At 42.4% G+C, this 17572-nt stretch overlaps 1 protein-coding gene across 7 annotated transcripts in view; it reads right to left on the bottom strand.

The window, feature by feature from the left end:
* RIMS1 (regulating synaptic membrane exocytosis 1) overlaps nucleotides 1-17572 on the bottom strand; it is a 2308950-nt gene that overhangs the window by 685751 nt on the left and 1605627 nt on the right. For all 7 annotated transcript variants that reach the window (XM_078648052.1, XM_078648043.1, XM_078648046.1 and 4 more), the window contains one exon: nucleotides 8846-8958. In XM_078648052.1, coding sequence (XP_078504178.1) covers nucleotides 8846-8958 — 113 coding nt within the window. The remainder of the gene's footprint in view (nucleotides 1-8845; nucleotides 8959-17572) is intronic.

Raw genomic sequence — 17572 nt, 5'->3', positions numbered from 1 at the left:
CATGTGAACAATCCCTGAATGATCATATTCAGCACAACAGGTTAACTCACTGGGTATGTGTCAAGGAATTTTAAACTCATGGCAAGACTTTTTGTAAAATATTCAATAGAGGGAACCATCACAAGGGCTATGGTATGCCAGGGTGAGCATCACCAAAGGGGTGGCTCTATTATGCCACATAGGACCTTGATTGTGGCCTAGTGTCAGTTAGTATATGCTTAGGGTGACTATCTCACATCAGGGAATAGAGGACCAGGGAATATCATTGTTTAGTCCTTCCCTATCGCTACGTGGCCTGTACATCCACTTCTGTTCCTTGATAAACAAAAAACTAGTGACATATGAGACAGAGGTAGCTATATTAGTTTGATCGAGCATTGTCTATTTTAGGTCTTCCACCTGATGTCCCTGGTCCAAAAAGTGAGTTTCGTAGCTTGTTGTTTTTACATCTTATGGTGCTCTTGGGTGCCATCAGGAAGAGTTTTAAGACCTGACTCTTTAAGACATAACCTTAGTACTTCTCTATTTTATCTCAATCATTTAGCACTTTTCACATTTGGCTGCAGGATGTTGGTCTACAAGTGCCTAAACGCCTTTGGGTATTAGTTGCCCTATATAACTAAATAAATTATGTGGGTTTTCACCTTGTGTTTTGACATTCCAGCTTAACGGAGGTTGCAAGGGCAGGAGATTAAGTATATTACTTTCTCACTATTGCAATTGGTGTGCTGTCTGAGTCCCCATGGCTTGTTGGTACCAATTTCAATATCAGTTGTGTGTATAGTATGCCTTATTTGAAACAAACAAAACCAGCAGGTTACTTGAACCTGCACTTCCCCAGGGTTGCTCCCTCTCTTTGGAAGGTCGGGTACACTCACTATTTTCTCATCCATTTCTGCCATAACTAGGCTCCTTTTGCACAATAGCTTAAAACCTTGTTCCGTGCGCATAGACTGGTTTTACTCGATTAAGTTTGCTTTTTCAGGTTTTTCTGTATATAGGGAATGCCTAGAAGAGTACTGGGTTTTGCCTTTTCTAAAACAATGTGTCACTCCTTATGAAATGTAGGTTGGTGAGTCCTTCTGAGCCACATGCCAGGTTGAGGTGGGGCTTTTTCACCAACATTAACAGGTAACCCTTATTTTTTAAAACGTTCCATGCCAAACTTGACCTATTGTGACATTTTCTTTAATGCACCAATGGTTAGTTTTATGTATATAGACATGGTATGGCGAGATTCCGGCTGTTGTCCTTCACTGGTTGGTTTCACAATGGAGCTACTGCAGTTGTCTTATGTTTCACCTAGCCTTGCCCAATTTGTTATTAACTTTTCTTCATGTATACATTTCTCTAGGAACCACTAGTGAATCCACCACACTAAGACAAATGTACAGGATCACTGGATGGTTTTTTATATTTGATATATCTTTTTTCCAGTATGATTTTGTTATTTACACACATTGATCAGCAGCACTAACAAGTTGGTCCTGAAAAAAGCACTACACCTCTACGTGAGTGTGAATAGGCTGAAACATTTTGACCACAGTTTGACACTAATTGTGGGTATAAGTTTTTGCCGCAGTGCCCTGTTTTTAATTCTGGCCCAGGGATGCACAAATGAAGCATATTGTGTATCTTGGAGATAGTTTTACTATCACTTTTTCATTTGCTCTGCTATCCCCACCACCTTGAGCTCATCACTGTGGTATTTAGTATTCCCTCCTCTATACAAATAAAAATCTAAGCTCCTCCCTCTCAGAGAGGGGGTTGTAGCTTGTACCGTGACTAGGTATCACAGCACGAGGAGAATTCCAATGATAAAGCATGCCAACTTTGGTGGGTGAGGGATTCCTCTTTTTAAAGGGATTTCCCTTTGTAGCTAGGTTTTGCCTTTGACAGCAGTTTTTTTCTTTTGACCCAAGGGTTTCTTGATTGTGATACAAACTTGAAATAATCCACAATTAATTGTAGCTTGCCAATCAAAACAAGTAAAATCAAAATGTATTGTTTCACATCACTATTCTGTCAGCCAGTCAATCAGTTTATTCTATAGATGATACAGTATGTTACACATCCACACACAAGTACAAAACATTAGCAGTAAAACATCCACATCTTAGATTTTAAAAACAACTTAAAAAAAAATACAAAGCCAACCGAGAAAGTTCAAACCTCAACAGTGCTTAATTAGCGAGGAAGACAAGAAATACAAAATGACATCACATGACAAGCAATTAACACAATGTTGAACAATAAGAATATGTAATTGTATGTCTTGTCTTGCTAGAGTTTCAGATTTCAACTTTGCTTCTGCGTTTCAGTATTTTGTCACAGTTCCCATTATTTGCAAATGATCACCACAGACGCTTATTGACACTGCCTTAAATGCAAATCGTTTTCAAACTTAAGGAAATATGGTTCATACACCTCCTCCTAACCATTGATTTTCCTTCACCAAAGCATGAACATAGCAACGTTTCCAGAAAAGAGCCACAAAGAGGGCAGCAGCCACAATTGACTGTGTTTAAAACTTTCTATAGCTATTATCCAAGTCACAAAGCAATAAGCATCTCAACCAACGAAAAGTATGCTTTACATTAGCACAAGTGGAGTACATAAATATTTTTGCAAAATTGTATTTGCCATTCCATAACCTATACACCTAGACCTAATTCAATCTTTGACTTTAAGGAAAGAAATGATTTTAATGTTTTTAATCAATAATTGTTGTTAGAGACATTAATGAAACTTTGCAGATCATTAGTCATTTACCCTAAGGTTACATGTGGTTTAATTAAGCTTGTTTAACCATAAATGCAAAGTAGAAATAATATATCACTCATGAAAGACCAAGGTCCAGGCTTTAAGTAATCCTGCTTGGGGTTACCTAAGGCAACAGCAGTATTTAATGTTAGCAGCCACTATTTGCAGCATTTTCCAGTCTTAGGGGCCCATTAGGATGTCAGGCGGATTGCCCCCGCAGGCTGGCGGTAGCCACCGCCGGCCTGGCGGGGGCAATCCGCCCGACATCTATTCCCAAATGCCCCCCCCCCCGCCATATTAGTATGGCGGGGGGGGGACAGCGGCGGACGGAAAGACCGCCTGCCGCAAGGCGACAGGGGCGGAAAAGGATTAATATGGTGGCGGTGTCTAATAGACACCGCCAGCCATATTATGATGGGCCAAATCGGATGCCTTTCCGTTGCGGCATCGGGCATGCGGTCTTCACTCTGGGGGCTCCCTGCGGGCCCCAAAAGTGAAGGAGGGGTGGTGGGTGCACATGGGGGTACCTGTGGTACCCCCCAGCATTTGCATAAACAAAGCGGCAGGCACCGCTTGGTGCCTGCCGCTTTTTTTATGCAAATGCACGCATACATTTTTAACATTGTGGCGGGCGGTGCAGTGAGCACCGCCTGCCACAATGTTAAAAATGGTGGATGCACCCGCCACTGTGGCGGGCGCTTCCTAATGCAAACATCGAGACCCCCGCCTCTTAAGGGGGGCGGTATCGTTTGCCGCAAGGGTGGCGGGCGGGCAAAGCCCCCCTGCCATCCTAATGGGGGCCTTAGTTCGTAGAGTGAAGTATATTAAGGTAATAAACAATAGTTGCCTTGGAATTCAACAGATCAAACCACCAGCAAGGGTCCATATATTAAAGGTGAATGTAGTTTTAGATTCACAATTATAAGTATCAGAGCTACAGTGCGTGTATGCTTTCTAGTACACAGCAACCGCAAGGCATATGTTATTGATGTTGCTTTGATTTACATAGAATTATACTGAGCTTTAATACCAGCTCCAGATTCCTGTAAGATATTTTAACTAATGTTTGTAATTCGCTAAAAGATAGGTCTCACCAGAAGGTCTGCAACATGTATCCTCAATATAGCTGAACAAATCCCATATGTTTCGAAGAAAGAGAAATACATACGTCTTTAACGTGATAAAATATTATTAAATATTCTGAGTCAAAAGGTCTACTGTAACACTGGCCCAGCCACAAACATGCATCCACGTTCACTTACAACATATAAACAATTTGTATGGATCTGTAATTTTTAAAGTAATTAATTTGCTTAAAGATAACAATTGACTGCTTTTGCACAAAGTTGCATCAGGAATGTTACATGAACAACAACTCAAAGATGTTCTCCTTCAAACTGACACATCAGAAAACTAGCACCTAACGTGAAACCAAAAAAGAAGAGTAGTTACTACCCATGAGTAAGCATGTACTCTGATAATCTGATTTTGGCACAACATATAAGTAAAATAAATGTAAATGAATACATTTCATAAGTAAAGCACTGGAAATATATTTATAATGCAGTGTGTCCAGCTTTGTTTTTGGAAGACCACAATTTCACACGGAATTAAGTATAATATATGATTATATAAATTAATATTATTTTGTTGGATACTCCTTTCTATTGTTCTTTTAGCACTGTCACTGAAATGAGTTTCAACAGCAAAATGCAACCAGGTTTATTAAATTCGGAGACTTAGGGGCCCATTAGGATGTCGGGCGGATTGCCCGCGCCAGGCTGGCGGTAGCCACCGCCGGCCTTGCGGGGGCAATCCGCCCGACATCCACTCCCAAAGCCCCCCGCCATATTAGTATGGCGAGGGGGACCGCGCCGGACGGAAAGACCGTCCACCGCTTTTCCGCCCCGGTCGCCTTGCGGCCGGGGCGGAAAAGGATTAATATGGTGGGGGATTCTGGTGGCGGTGTCTAATAGACACCGCCAGACATATTATGATGGGCCAAATCGGATACCATTCCGTGGCGGTTCTGGGGGCCCCCTGCGGGCCCCCAGAGTGAAGGAGGGGTGGGAGGTGCACAGTACCCCCCAACATTTGCATAAACAAAGCGGCAGGCACCGCGCGGTGCCTGCCGCGTTGTTTATGCAAATGCACGCATACATTTTTAACATTGTGGCAGGCGGTGCAGTGAGCACCGCCCGCCACAATGTTAAAAATGGGAGATGTGCCCGCAACTGTGGCGGGCGCATTCTAATGCAAACATCGGGAACCCCGCCCTTAAGGCGGGCGGTCCCGTTTTACCCCTAATGGGGGCCTTAATGTTCACATATATGGTAGCAACCATTTTCATCATCAATGCCTCAGTAAAATAGGTACCTTGCTTACTCAAAGGATTTTCCACTAATAGACCAAGGTTACCACATTTATTGGAATGTTTATAGACTTTCTGTTTTTATTTGCCATACCAGAAGTATAAAAATACTTTAGAATAATTACTGCCCTTTCATAAAATGAGCATTATTTTTTTTAATATGCAACTACAAAAAGATTAAATATATATGGTGGCAAATCAGCGACTCAGCGACCTTGGGATTACAGGCATCGCCCTGTCTTGGCTGAAATCATTTCTGCAGGACCGCTCATTCCAGGTTATAGAGGGCAATTACACATCTAAAGAGACCCCTATACGTTGTGGAGTGCCTCAGGGCTCCTCCTTGAGCCCTACACTCTTCAACGTATATATGTCCCCCCTGGAAAAGATAGTCACCCCGTATGGGATAAAACTCCTGACATACGCGGATGATACGCAGCTGGTGGTTTCCCTCTCCCAGCAGGAAAATCCCATCATAGACTCCTGCGTAAAAGACATAGTCAGCTGGATGGATAGATCTCACTTGAAGCTGAATAGCGACAAGACTGAGATCATGGTGATGGGGAACCAAGCCCACTTCCATCCAGACTCCCTCTGGCCCCCCTGCATGATAAACCTCCAACTCCCAAGCCTGAGATAAAAAGCCTCGGTCTATGGCTTGATAAAAACCTCACCATGCAAACCCAAGCCAGGAAAACGGCTGGAGTTTGCTTCGGTCTCCTACGGGCCACCCAAAAAATCCTGCCATTGCTTCCTTTTCAATCAAGGAAACTCTTGATCCAAGGTCTCGTCCTATCAAGGCTGGATTACGGCAACGCACTGTACCTGGGTGTACCCCAGAAAGTTACAACAAAATTACAAGTAGTACAAAACGCAGCCGCTAGGATTTTGACCAACACTAAGACCCGTTGCTCGGCCAAACCAGCTATCCGTGAACTACACTGGCTACCCATCATAGAAAGAGTGCAGTTCAAGGCACTTTGCCTTACGCACAAAATTCTTAATGGAAAAGCCCCCCCCATACTCAAAGATCTGGTCGCTCCTTATATCACCTCCAGACCCCTTCGATCCTCTAACGCCCACCTCACACGAGTTCCCAAGATCAATAGAGCACGAACAGGAGGCCGCTGTTTTTCGTACAATGCGCCCACATTGTGGAACTCCTTGCCCTCTGACCTTCGTGCACAACCCAATTTGCTAGTATTTCGAAAAGCACTGAAGACATGGCTGTTCCCGTGAGCACCCCTCTTTCTTATCTCATCAGTAATGGGTCAGCGCTGGGACGCTTACGGGCAGCTATGCGCTCTAGAAATCTCGAAAATAAATAAATAAATAAAATAAATCAAAGCACATTCATTTTCACAGACACCATATTTGCAAGACTTCAGAATATATTGACTGTGGCAGGTTTATCCAATGTAAGTCTAGCACAGCGGTTCTTAACCTGTGGTCTGAGAACCCCAGGGATTCAGTTAAGCTTACTCAGGGGGCCTGTGACTGGTTAAAATATTAAACATTATGAGCAGGTTAATAAAGTGCATAGAAATATGGAAGCAAAATTAAGAATTGAAAATGTGAAAGCGTTCTCAGAGGCTAATTAAGTTGGGATCCTCAGACTGACTTGTGGGACTCTGTAAGCGTATCAAACAGAATATCGTATTGAAATTGGTTTGTCTTAACAGAATTTAGAAAAGCTCCAACTTTTATTGTTTTATGGTGCAAATCGTCTAAATTACTTAGGCCGTGGGCCCCAGCTTCCAGTCTTGCCTCAGTAGGGGTCCACAGATTCCAATATTTCTACAATGGGGATCCCCAGATTCGAGTAAGTGGGGGTCCACTGACGTCAAAAGGTTCAGAACCACTGGTCTTGACTATACATGGTGTTTAGATTCAGGGTAGGTGCATTTATCTATCAACGGTATCCTGAAAATGTGCCATGAATCTGACCTTCCCAGAACCTACATTGAGTGACATGGCTCCACAGCACAGCTGAGACACAATAAAACATAGCTTCAAAATAGGACCCTGGCAGTTGCACAAGCTCAATAATTTGAGACTTAGGACCTAATTATGAGTTTGGCAAGTCAGTGGCGGTCCAGCCACTGCCGCACCGGCGGTTTGATTGCCCCATTATATGTTGGGTGGTCGGACCGCCATTGCAACTCAGCAGCCACCAGGGAACCGATGTTCCTTGGCGGTGGCACAGCAGTCAGGGCCTGAGTAATATGCTGGTGGTGCCACTGTGGCACCGCCAAACGTATTATGAGTTTCAGGGCTGCCAGCGGTGTCATGGAGGTATTTTCTCCATAAAAAGGCTGGCAGTCCTGAAACTAAGGGGGCCTTAGAGGGCCCTGTGTTGCCAATTTGTATGGGGAAGCATCCAGGAGGGACAACATGTTCACCCCATGTGCATGCACCCCAGTACCTGCACTGCATGGACTTTATAGTCAATGCCGTGCAGGAACTGTTTCTGGCATTCCCATTGCAGTGCCCATTTTCAGATACATAGATGTAAGTAAGCCAAAAACTGCCCGCCAGACACGAGGAAACTTGTAATTTGATGAGCGGCCAACCATGGGTTTGGCAGTGCAGGAGCAGTCCGCCGGCCTGGCAGTGTGCTCCTGTAGCGCCAACCTCGTAATCGGACTCAAAATTTTAACATCTACATAATACTATCTTTACACAATGCCAGCTTATATAAATACCATTTTACAAATGACTCTCTAATGTTGTAACTTCAGGAAAAACAACATTTAGAACGAAGCCTTATAGTACCTAGCATGTGTGCCATTTCTTAATACTCATTTTGAAAAAGTGGTTAAAATCAGGGGTGTGCGAATACTTTGTCATTTTTTTTTTGTTTAATTATACAGCATTTTGGGAAAATATACAAAAGCACACTTTATTATAGAATATTTTTGAAAATGCAAATTCAGTGTGGCATTTTACAGTGAAATGCCTCCTGGCAACAATTTTTGATGCAAGGATGCATTTCGCACTAAAAAAATGTGAAAACCACAACTGCCACAAACAGCCACTCGTTTTCTGGTTGTTTGCCTTGTTCACGCGCTATCAATTTATCACTAACAGCAGAGTAATTAAGTGACATGGCATAATGACTTAATTTCAGGAATTTCCCTTAACAAGTGTAACAGGAAACTCTCGAAATTACGTGAATTATGCCAGCATAATTTCGATTTCGTTTGGGCCTAGTAAACACAAAATTCAGTTAGTGTATACAATCTAGCAACACAACATAGAGGCACTTTATACGACTTTAGTTGAAAGCAACAGGAAATATGTGGAAACAGTGATTAATATTTTAGTGTATTTGTTCCCACATCCTCTGATGATTTCATTATATGAGGCAAAGTACTTCTAACTTTCATATAACATCACGGTCACGGTGAAGAAACAGGCAACAATTAAGTAAGCAAAAAACAAGGTAAACATATATGTATTGCACTGAGGACTTGCATACAAAAACCGCCACATACATCGCATCAGGGACATGGAAGTTCCATTATTTCCATATCAAAAGGTAATCATTACACTTAAGCAATGAAATAAAGCAGGCAAAAACAAATGGCAAATACATTAGTGCAATGACAGAAGGAATAATCATAAATCAAAAATTATGAAATAACGAAAATCACCAAAATGTATTAATTAGTGAAACACATAGTTTTCACATGTATCATTATGTGGTACCTTGTTCTATGCTATTGCTCCGCACCGGAACCTGTGGAAGTTGTCTTCCTCTACGATTGCTGTAGGAACAATTTCCCGAAGATGACTGCAATGTATTTCCCTGTTGGTGTATTCTGCAGATGGAAGCATATTCAATACAGTGTGTGAATGTTTTTTTCTTTATAAATATATATGCTCATGAGCATTGCATTCTGGCTTGATGAAAAGAATTGCACATATCGTTGCATGCATTGCAAAAGGAATGAAGTCAGTATAATTACAAATAAAATTTGCAGGTGTGATTCTCATGAATTTTGACATTGAGAAGCACTACACTGAAAGGCATAAGCAGGTATGTACCTTACTTGTGGGGAACAAAGAACATACATTAACTTTTGAAAGCAAATGTTACATTTTTTTTTTACCTAAATGTGTACAAATAATAAACTGAAATTTCCCATAAATTTCAATTTGGCACTGTCCCTTTCACTCCACTTGTTAATTCACTGCAACTACCTATTGTAAAGTACAGTCCCCTGTCCCAAACGCTGCAAACAGTGCAATATAAACCCATTATTTCAGCTGTTTCAGTGGTAACTTTTATGATATCAGTTATTTGTTCCCTGCTACTTCTCTTGTTATCTTTCTTCTTCTGTTCTAACTTAATATTTAGAACCCTGACTCGAAAGGAAGATTCTGCTCTAAAGTCGTCTATGGGGAAATCGCAGCGAGAAGTTGGCCGATTATCTGTTTATTGGTAAGAGAGGGCATTTGATTAGCTTCGGCATGCTGTGTTCCTACATCTTGATTAGATCAACTCTTGCATGCTCTTGAAATACATTTAAATAGAGTGGTATTAGTTAGAAAGCAAAAATCGCCTCTAAATAATCAATGTGAACAAAAGATGGAGACTGGAGCATAATTAATCCTGATTGCCCACAAAAGAAATCACCTCAGTCACAGTTTGACATTTTTTATCAATATATGATCATTCTTACCTCCTCTAGACTCCATTCTTAATATTGGCTTCAAAATACAATGTAGTTTATCTTAGTTCTTTTTGCAGATATATTAATCTATTCTTAATAACAGAGTATGGCCTCAAACTTTGACAAAACGCATGCATATATATCAGTGTGTCTAAGTGATCTGGAAATTATATTTTCTATGTACTAATTACATTTTAGGAGTCAGGAAAGTTTTTTCGACTCCTTAAATGAGATTCCAAAGCAGTTTGTAGGCACCCCTTTTAAAATACTACATCAATCGCTGATGTATCTATTTATCTGACTAAAAATGTGGTCACAAAACCTTGGAATTTCACTGACACCTCAAAGGATGTGGTAATGCATTCGCAGACAGGAAGAAGTCCAACCCTTTGTGAATGTAAAGAAAAAGTTTGTTGAGAGTAGGCAAAGGTCCAAGTGTCTACTGACAACTCTTAAACATACTTATACAATGTGAACTTTTTTTAAAGCATCCTTGTTTTCTTTAAGAAAAATTAGCTGCATTTAAAAGAGTTTGCATATTTACAAGAAATCAAAATACATGGTGGCCTGCTGACCCCACCAGGCTTCCACCGCTTAGATGGCTACCAATCGTAGCGAGTTACAATTTGTGCCTTCCTTATTAATATTCATGAAGCAGGTCAGATTATGACCAACAATAATTCGTAATTTTAACAACTAAACTTTTAACATATTGGTCAGTTCTTAAAATTCTTTACTGACAGTAAAAATACTAGTGCCAAATTGCAAGCAGTATTTTGCAACCGGTAAGTAAATTGCACATCTGCTCCATAATCATTTCTGAACTAATTTTTCATCAGCTAGCAGTGGATATTTTAACTCGTTCACAAGATATATTTAGTTTATGGAATGCTTATGGTGCTATATGGAACAGTATGTAAAATTATGTAAAACAGGGATGTGTCCGCCAAAGAACTTTATATTCTTATATGAAAATATTATAACTCATGTATTTTCTAATATTTCTGGCAGCAAAAATACAGAATACCAAAAAAGTAAAACTCAACAGTTTCCACAAACCTCTTAAGCGTTAATTTCTCATAAATACAGGAAATTTCTCCTATGTGTGTACAAGAGCTTTTTTTATCCACTTACTAAAATATTTCACGCCCAATGACCAATCAACTCATATTTCCTAACTAAGCTAAATAAACTGGGAAACATGTTGCATGCCTGCTTCAAAGACAATTCCCATGACTTATTCTTTGGATTCTTGATCAGTGAGTATTTGTCCATGACTTGTTAACTTTTAACTACTGAGCAGATCATGCACTGGGATTCCACAAGAAACACCTACAATGCAGAGTATATGGAAGTTTCTTTTACACTATCTGATGTACTTTAGAGTGTGAGTACAATTGAAATATCATAACATGATGTGGTTTATACTAACGTATCAAGTAAGATTTACCTGTTAAGAAAAGTACAAAAACGTAGGTATATATTAACACTTTAGGAATTATAAATTCAAAATACTATGTATAACTGTGGCTAAAACAATAATCCAGCTCATGAATATATTTTTCACAGTGTTGCTTATCGAAAGCATTTTATAAACACAATATTCAAACAGTTATCCATGAAATAGAAAACACAAGCAATGGAAGGACACACTGCAATAAATACGGAGAATGAAAAATGCTTTCAATGAATCCTTCTGTATGAGATGCTGCCAGTTGAAGAAGGGATAAGGTAGATATGATGGTGGTGTGATTACTATGAAGAAAACATCACCACACCACAGTGACAGCAAGCGTGACTGCACTGTACACTCGAGGAGGTACAACACAACACAGACATCTGGAAGGCACTACATGAACACAGTGCTGTACAAGTAATAGCACCTTCTTGGAAGTGGAGATGGTGGCGTCGACACTCCTGTAGCTAGGTGATGTACTGAGCACACGTGTTTGACACTAGAAGGCTCACTTGACCTTGAGCGAGTGTAGTATTTTCCCCTAAAGCTTTGCTGATAGGATGTTCTTGGGGCTGCGTGTGCCCTTCTATAATGACTTGGTAGTACTCTATAACATTAGAGTCAAAAAAGATTTTTGAGTCAACGGCCCAAAACCAATTTTTTTTTCTCCTATGGAGAAACCTATAAGAGCAAAATACACAGCATCACATTTGAAAGATTTTAGGAAAAACAAACAAAAAGTACAACTTACATTAGTCTAACAACTGTGAAAGTAGATATTAGATTAATGTTCCTAAACTAAGATCATATTTTTTACATAGACATATCACAAATATCTTATAAAATTTCTAAAGACACCAATGAGTACTATTGAACATGGACAAACATGTTTTTAGTAGTTCACATTTTTTATACTTTGATGACACTAGACACAAACCAGCACAACATAGGATAGTTTAAAGGGTTTGCATTTTCATTCAAGTTCTTCCATTTATCCTGCAGAAAACACAACCATCGAAATGGGGAATAGTTCTAGGCAAACAAAGAACACAGTCTTTCAAGAACGAAAGTGAAATTAAGCATTAAGAAAAATACAAGATTTTAAATTAAATCAATTGACTGAGGAAATCTTACCTAAAAACCACATCCCATCCAATACAAGTCAAGTCAAGTCAAATGGGCTTTATTTCGATACAAAACATATCTTTAAAAGCAATACATACAATGATTTAAAAAGCATAAAAAGCCAACATATCATTAGTTACTATTACAAAAACGTTTGGCATCAATAAATTACCTAAAAACAGTGAAACACGATGACCTAAATTAAACAATTTCTTTAAGCCATTTTGACCTAATCAACCATGCCCAACCTAAAAACTTAGCCAGGCCACATACAAACAAGGGCCGAGTATCTGACTTCAAAATTCGCAAAGCCACCATATGATTTCTGGTACCCAGCTCCTTGCATAAAGGTTTCAACCACCTAGAACGCGGAGCTTTATAGGCAGGACATTCAAATAGACTCAGTCCTATGAGCACAAAAAGAGCAAAAAGGAGTAGTTTGGGCCGGAATTTTCCAGCGAGCAGTCAATTCGCCGACTGGAAGTACTCCTATTCTGAATTTAAAATACAAGACCCTATCTCTAGATTTAAGAATCATATCGAGATAGGGTTCTCGGAGGGCCACATCCTTCAGCAAAATAAATTCGCTGGTGGATCTGCAATGGTTGGAATCAGTGTTTCTCCTACCTACTACCCAATTACTGTAGACTCTCTTCAGGACAGACTTGGGGGAGGGGGGGGCAGTTCTAGACCGCCATGCTTCCTCTAGTCCCACCTCCCCAAGCAGAAATTTAACGTCCCTCAGCCACCTTATTTTTGACCAACCAGGCAACGATAGAACCTCCTTTAAACCTTCCGCATAACTGGCAAGTTCAGGGACTCTCCATAGTCGAGCCCAAAGCAGAAGGGGGCGCAACTTTGCCTGATCTTTAATAGGGTGGCAACCCATATCTAAAAGTAGTGGTAATGTAGGGGTGCCCTGTGGGAGGGCCATCAAGTCCTTCAAGAATTTATTCTCTGAGCGGGATAGGTCATCAACATTCATGGATCCACAAAGCTCTGCCCCCTAGAGAGCCGCACTAACGCCTCTCGCCAAATAGATGTCCAACACAGGGGCAATGGGTTTAAAGGAAGAAGACCGCTGTTCTTTAAGAAGGGCACCCACCACCCTTTTGTGAGTCAGTAACATCTTGTGGAGATGGGAATTCCACGGCATGGTATCACTAAGGCGGATGCCTAAATAATCAAACTCCTTAACCCTTTCCAAGGGCACCTGATTTAAAACAGGCGCCCGTCCGAGCTTTTTTGGGGGGTTCAAAACCAAATATTTGGTCTTATCTGTATTGATTTTTAACCCCCTATTCTCACAAAAAGATAGGAAACCGTCTAGGAGCCTCTGTAATCCCACCGGTGATTTTGAGATCAACAGGGTATCGTCCGCGAATAATAGAGTGGGTATTCTCCTGCCCGCAAGAGAGGGGGCATCTGAAGGGTTTTTCAAGAGATGCTCCACCACTCCGTTCACATACAGTGAGAACAGAGTGGGGGCAAGGACACAACCCTGCCGGACGCCCCTGTTCACAGGTATTCTAGTAGTCTTTTGTCCCTGCTTACCCCACCTCACCTGTGCAAAGTTCTGTGAATGGAGCTTCATCAATATGGACAGTAGGTATGCAGGCATTCCCATATCAGACAGTACCTTCCACAGGGAACCACGTGGCACCAAATCAAAAGCAGTCCGTAAGTCAATAAAAACAAGATACAGACTGCCTTTGCCTAATAGGACCAACTTCCAATATAAAAGCAGTAATCTAAAGGTCTGCTCGATGGTCCCGGTGCCTGACCTGAATCCTGCCTGAAAATCAGAGAGAATTTTATTATCATCTGCCCACTGGAGTACCCTCCCTAGGACCACCTTTCCTGCCACCTTTTGCGTAGAATCTATAAGGCTTATAGGCCGGTAGTTTGCTGGGTCGTCCCGGGCACCCTTTTTGAAAATTGGAACGACCTCATCTCCCATCCATGAGTCTGGGAGAGAGGCGCCAAGGTAGGTTGCATTAAGCAATGAAGAAATACGTTTTCCCCATGCGGTCAAATTAAGGCGTAACAAGTCCCCCGGAAGCCCATCCGGACCTGCTGCTTTGTTGGGGACAAGTGATTTGATCACATTCTCCACTTCCTTGGCTGTAAAGGATAGATTGTCACTCCACCCTGGGGAGCCCAAGAATAGCAAATCAGGCTACCCCATCCTATCTTCCTGGGTAGGAGTATAAAGGAGGGAGAAGTGATCAAACCATATCTCCTCAGATATATTACATGTTATCAGGGATTCAACTGGCCTATTCCTTAACCTGACTAAGTCCCAAAAGCCCCTAGAATCCCTCCCAACACTAGCTTCTTTCAAATCACACCAAAACCGACTATCCCACTCTTTCTTAGCTACACTAATTGCCTGCCTGTACTCCTTCCTAGCGGCACGAATCAGCTCGCATCCCTTACTTGTGACTGCTTCAATTAGATCCCTCTTCGCTCTCCGGCAATTCTCGGAATACCACCCTGGTTCACCCTTAGGACGCCCACGCTCACTAATGGGAGCTCCCCGGCTAGGTATTAAAAATAACTCACCCAGGGCTTTGATAGTATCACAAAAGAGAGAAGATACCTCCGAGTAATCCGGGCTGGAAGATTCCAGACTGCTCAAGGCCTTAACCATGATTATTCTTATTTCCTGAACCTTCCCCTCATCCAGGGCAACCTTGCGCCATTTCAGGCGCCTCCCACAGTTGGATGGACAAACTTCACCAGTTGTCCGCAACTCAGGCATTTCCTTAGGGCCTTTGCCCTCAAGCCACGTAGGGGACAGGGACAGAGAGAGTGGGTTATGGTCACTGTCTGCAGACTGGAGGACTACCATGTCCCTCAATTGGGCCCATAGTTTAAAGTCTAGCAGAATATAATCTATTCTGGAAGAGTGGTCTACCCTATTATACATATGGGCTGCACAAGGGTCCGAAGCTGTTCTTTCATTTACCGCCCTCAGACCAAACTCCAATGTTAGGGCGTTAAGCTGCATAGCCCATTGGGACCACCTCTTGATAGGTGCTAGTGATAGCGGGGGAATACCCCTCCTTACGTCCTCGTCTGAAATGCCCAGAATGTCATCTGCTGCTAGGGGCTCAAAAGTGCAATTAAGGTCCCCGGCGATCATGACATACATATCCGGGCAGCACTGGGTAAGTTCTTCTTCCAGCCTCAGTAGGGTTGGGGACGGTGACCCCCCTTTAGTGCCTCTAGCATAGATATTAAAGATCTCCAAGGACTGCTCTCTAAGGGGCACACTGACTGACAATCTTAACAAATCAGGAGACTTAGAATCTCTATGCCTAATCTAAAGGCCCAAGGAGATACTATTCCAAATAAGCAGGCCGCCAGAATGGCGACCTCTCCCTGAAGGGGAGGCAATGGCTGGGACAAAGTAGGTAGTGTAGCCAACTTTATGGCAGGGCTCCAGACACCAGGTCTCTTGGAAAATGCATATCCCGTAAGACTCAATAAATGTATTCCAGTCTGGGAGATCTAAATTTCTGGAGATGCCAGCTATATTCCAGCTCACAATCCTCAGGTCGCTATTGGATATAGCTTACTCTTGATGGGGTAGCGGAGCGGGTGTACTAGTCCCAAAACGAGGAACCGTTGCTATGCCCTCCAAGCCCACCAATATACAATTGTTGGTAGGTAGGGAACAACTAAGTGTAACTCCCTGTGGGGCATCAGGAGAGAGGGGAGGAGATAGTTCATAAGGGTAGGAAGCCCCAAGTTTATCCCCAAAGTTAGTCAGATTATGTCTCCCAGATCTAGCGACTACAGGAGATATCAACTTGGCAGGTTAATGAAAATCACGTCAGCAGCCCCACCCCGACCAGTAAGGGCCTAGGCCTGAGCTCTGTCCAAACGATCTAGGGGGAGGGAAGACATAATGGGAGTGTCCATAGTCCCTACCCCCCCACGTTGGAGGGCTGACAAACCAAGAATTTGCTGAGTGGGGATTAAAGTAGCTAAGATCGCAAATACTAATACCTGAGCTACCTTCACTAGGATGTTTATTACAAATGAACCCAGCTACCCTGGGATCTTTAAAATTAACCAGGATACAATCTCCCCAGAGATCCTTAGGCCTAGTACCAACCCAGCTAACCCGTCTCACATGGAGAACCCGGCCGTCTAGAGAACTGGGCAGAGGTCTGTTTTCCCTAAGCCAAAACATAGTTTTGTTTTTCAGTTCATTGTATGATTCGTGTTTACCCAACTTAAGCATGGGGACCCCAGTAAGTACAGCTACGAAGGGCTGGCAGTCAGGTGGTAAATTAACATGGGGTATAGTGGATACACCCGTCTCCTCAACTAACAATGGTTTGGGCGGGGGAATTGAGTTGCCTGACAGGACCCCTTTACCTCCCCTGTTATTGTTTGGGCTCTTGCGATTGGTAGAGCGACTATTGGCAAGACCTATAGGTTTTTTAGCCAGATTTGAACTGTTATTACTGTTCATTTGGACTTTAGGTTGAGCAGAAACCCCCATATCAACAGTCCCAACTCTCGCGTGTTCCCCCTGTGTGTCCACGGTGGATGAGGTAGATGTGCTTGCCGCCATGGCCCCAGAAACCTCCCCAGATGTAATAGTATGAGCATTAGCAACTATAGGTGTTGCCTGGTGCAAAATACTCCCCGTAATCCCATCCTCCCTAATTTTTGAATGGAGTTTGATCAGGGACTTGAGAGAGAAGAAGTTGTCAAGAGTGGCCTGCTCAAATCTATCCAGCCGCTCCGACAACTCCTTCACTCTCTCAAGAACCGGGAGAATCAGTGATTTCATTAAGTGCTCAATCTTGGAAATGGAGGGAACCTCAGATGAGGTACCTACAGTATGTGTAGGTTGTGTGTTATCATTCCTCTGTTCGCAAGGGGAGGGGTACAAGACAACTGCCCTCCCATAAGCTCTTGAAGACCTGGCGAACTCAGTCTCGCCCCCGCCATCGGCCCCTTAGATTTCACACACCCCCTGATATAGTTTCTTCTCAACTTCTTAGGGGGTTTAGGTTGACTACCCTTGCGAGGACTTGTAGTACGTTTCCTTTTAAAAGGAGCTACTCCAGTTACTTTAACAGCTAAAACCGCCGACTGGGGAAGGGAGTCATCTTGGGGAACAGGGATACACGAGGGGACAAGGGACACTGATAG

The sequence above is a fragment of the Lissotriton helveticus genome, chromosome 6, assembly GCF_964261635.1.
Source record: "Lissotriton helveticus chromosome 6, aLisHel1.1, whole genome shotgun sequence".
Taxonomy (NCBI): domain Eukaryota; kingdom Metazoa; phylum Chordata; class Amphibia; order Caudata; family Salamandridae; genus Lissotriton; species Lissotriton helveticus.
This window is presented reverse-complemented; position numbering and strand designations above follow the sequence as displayed.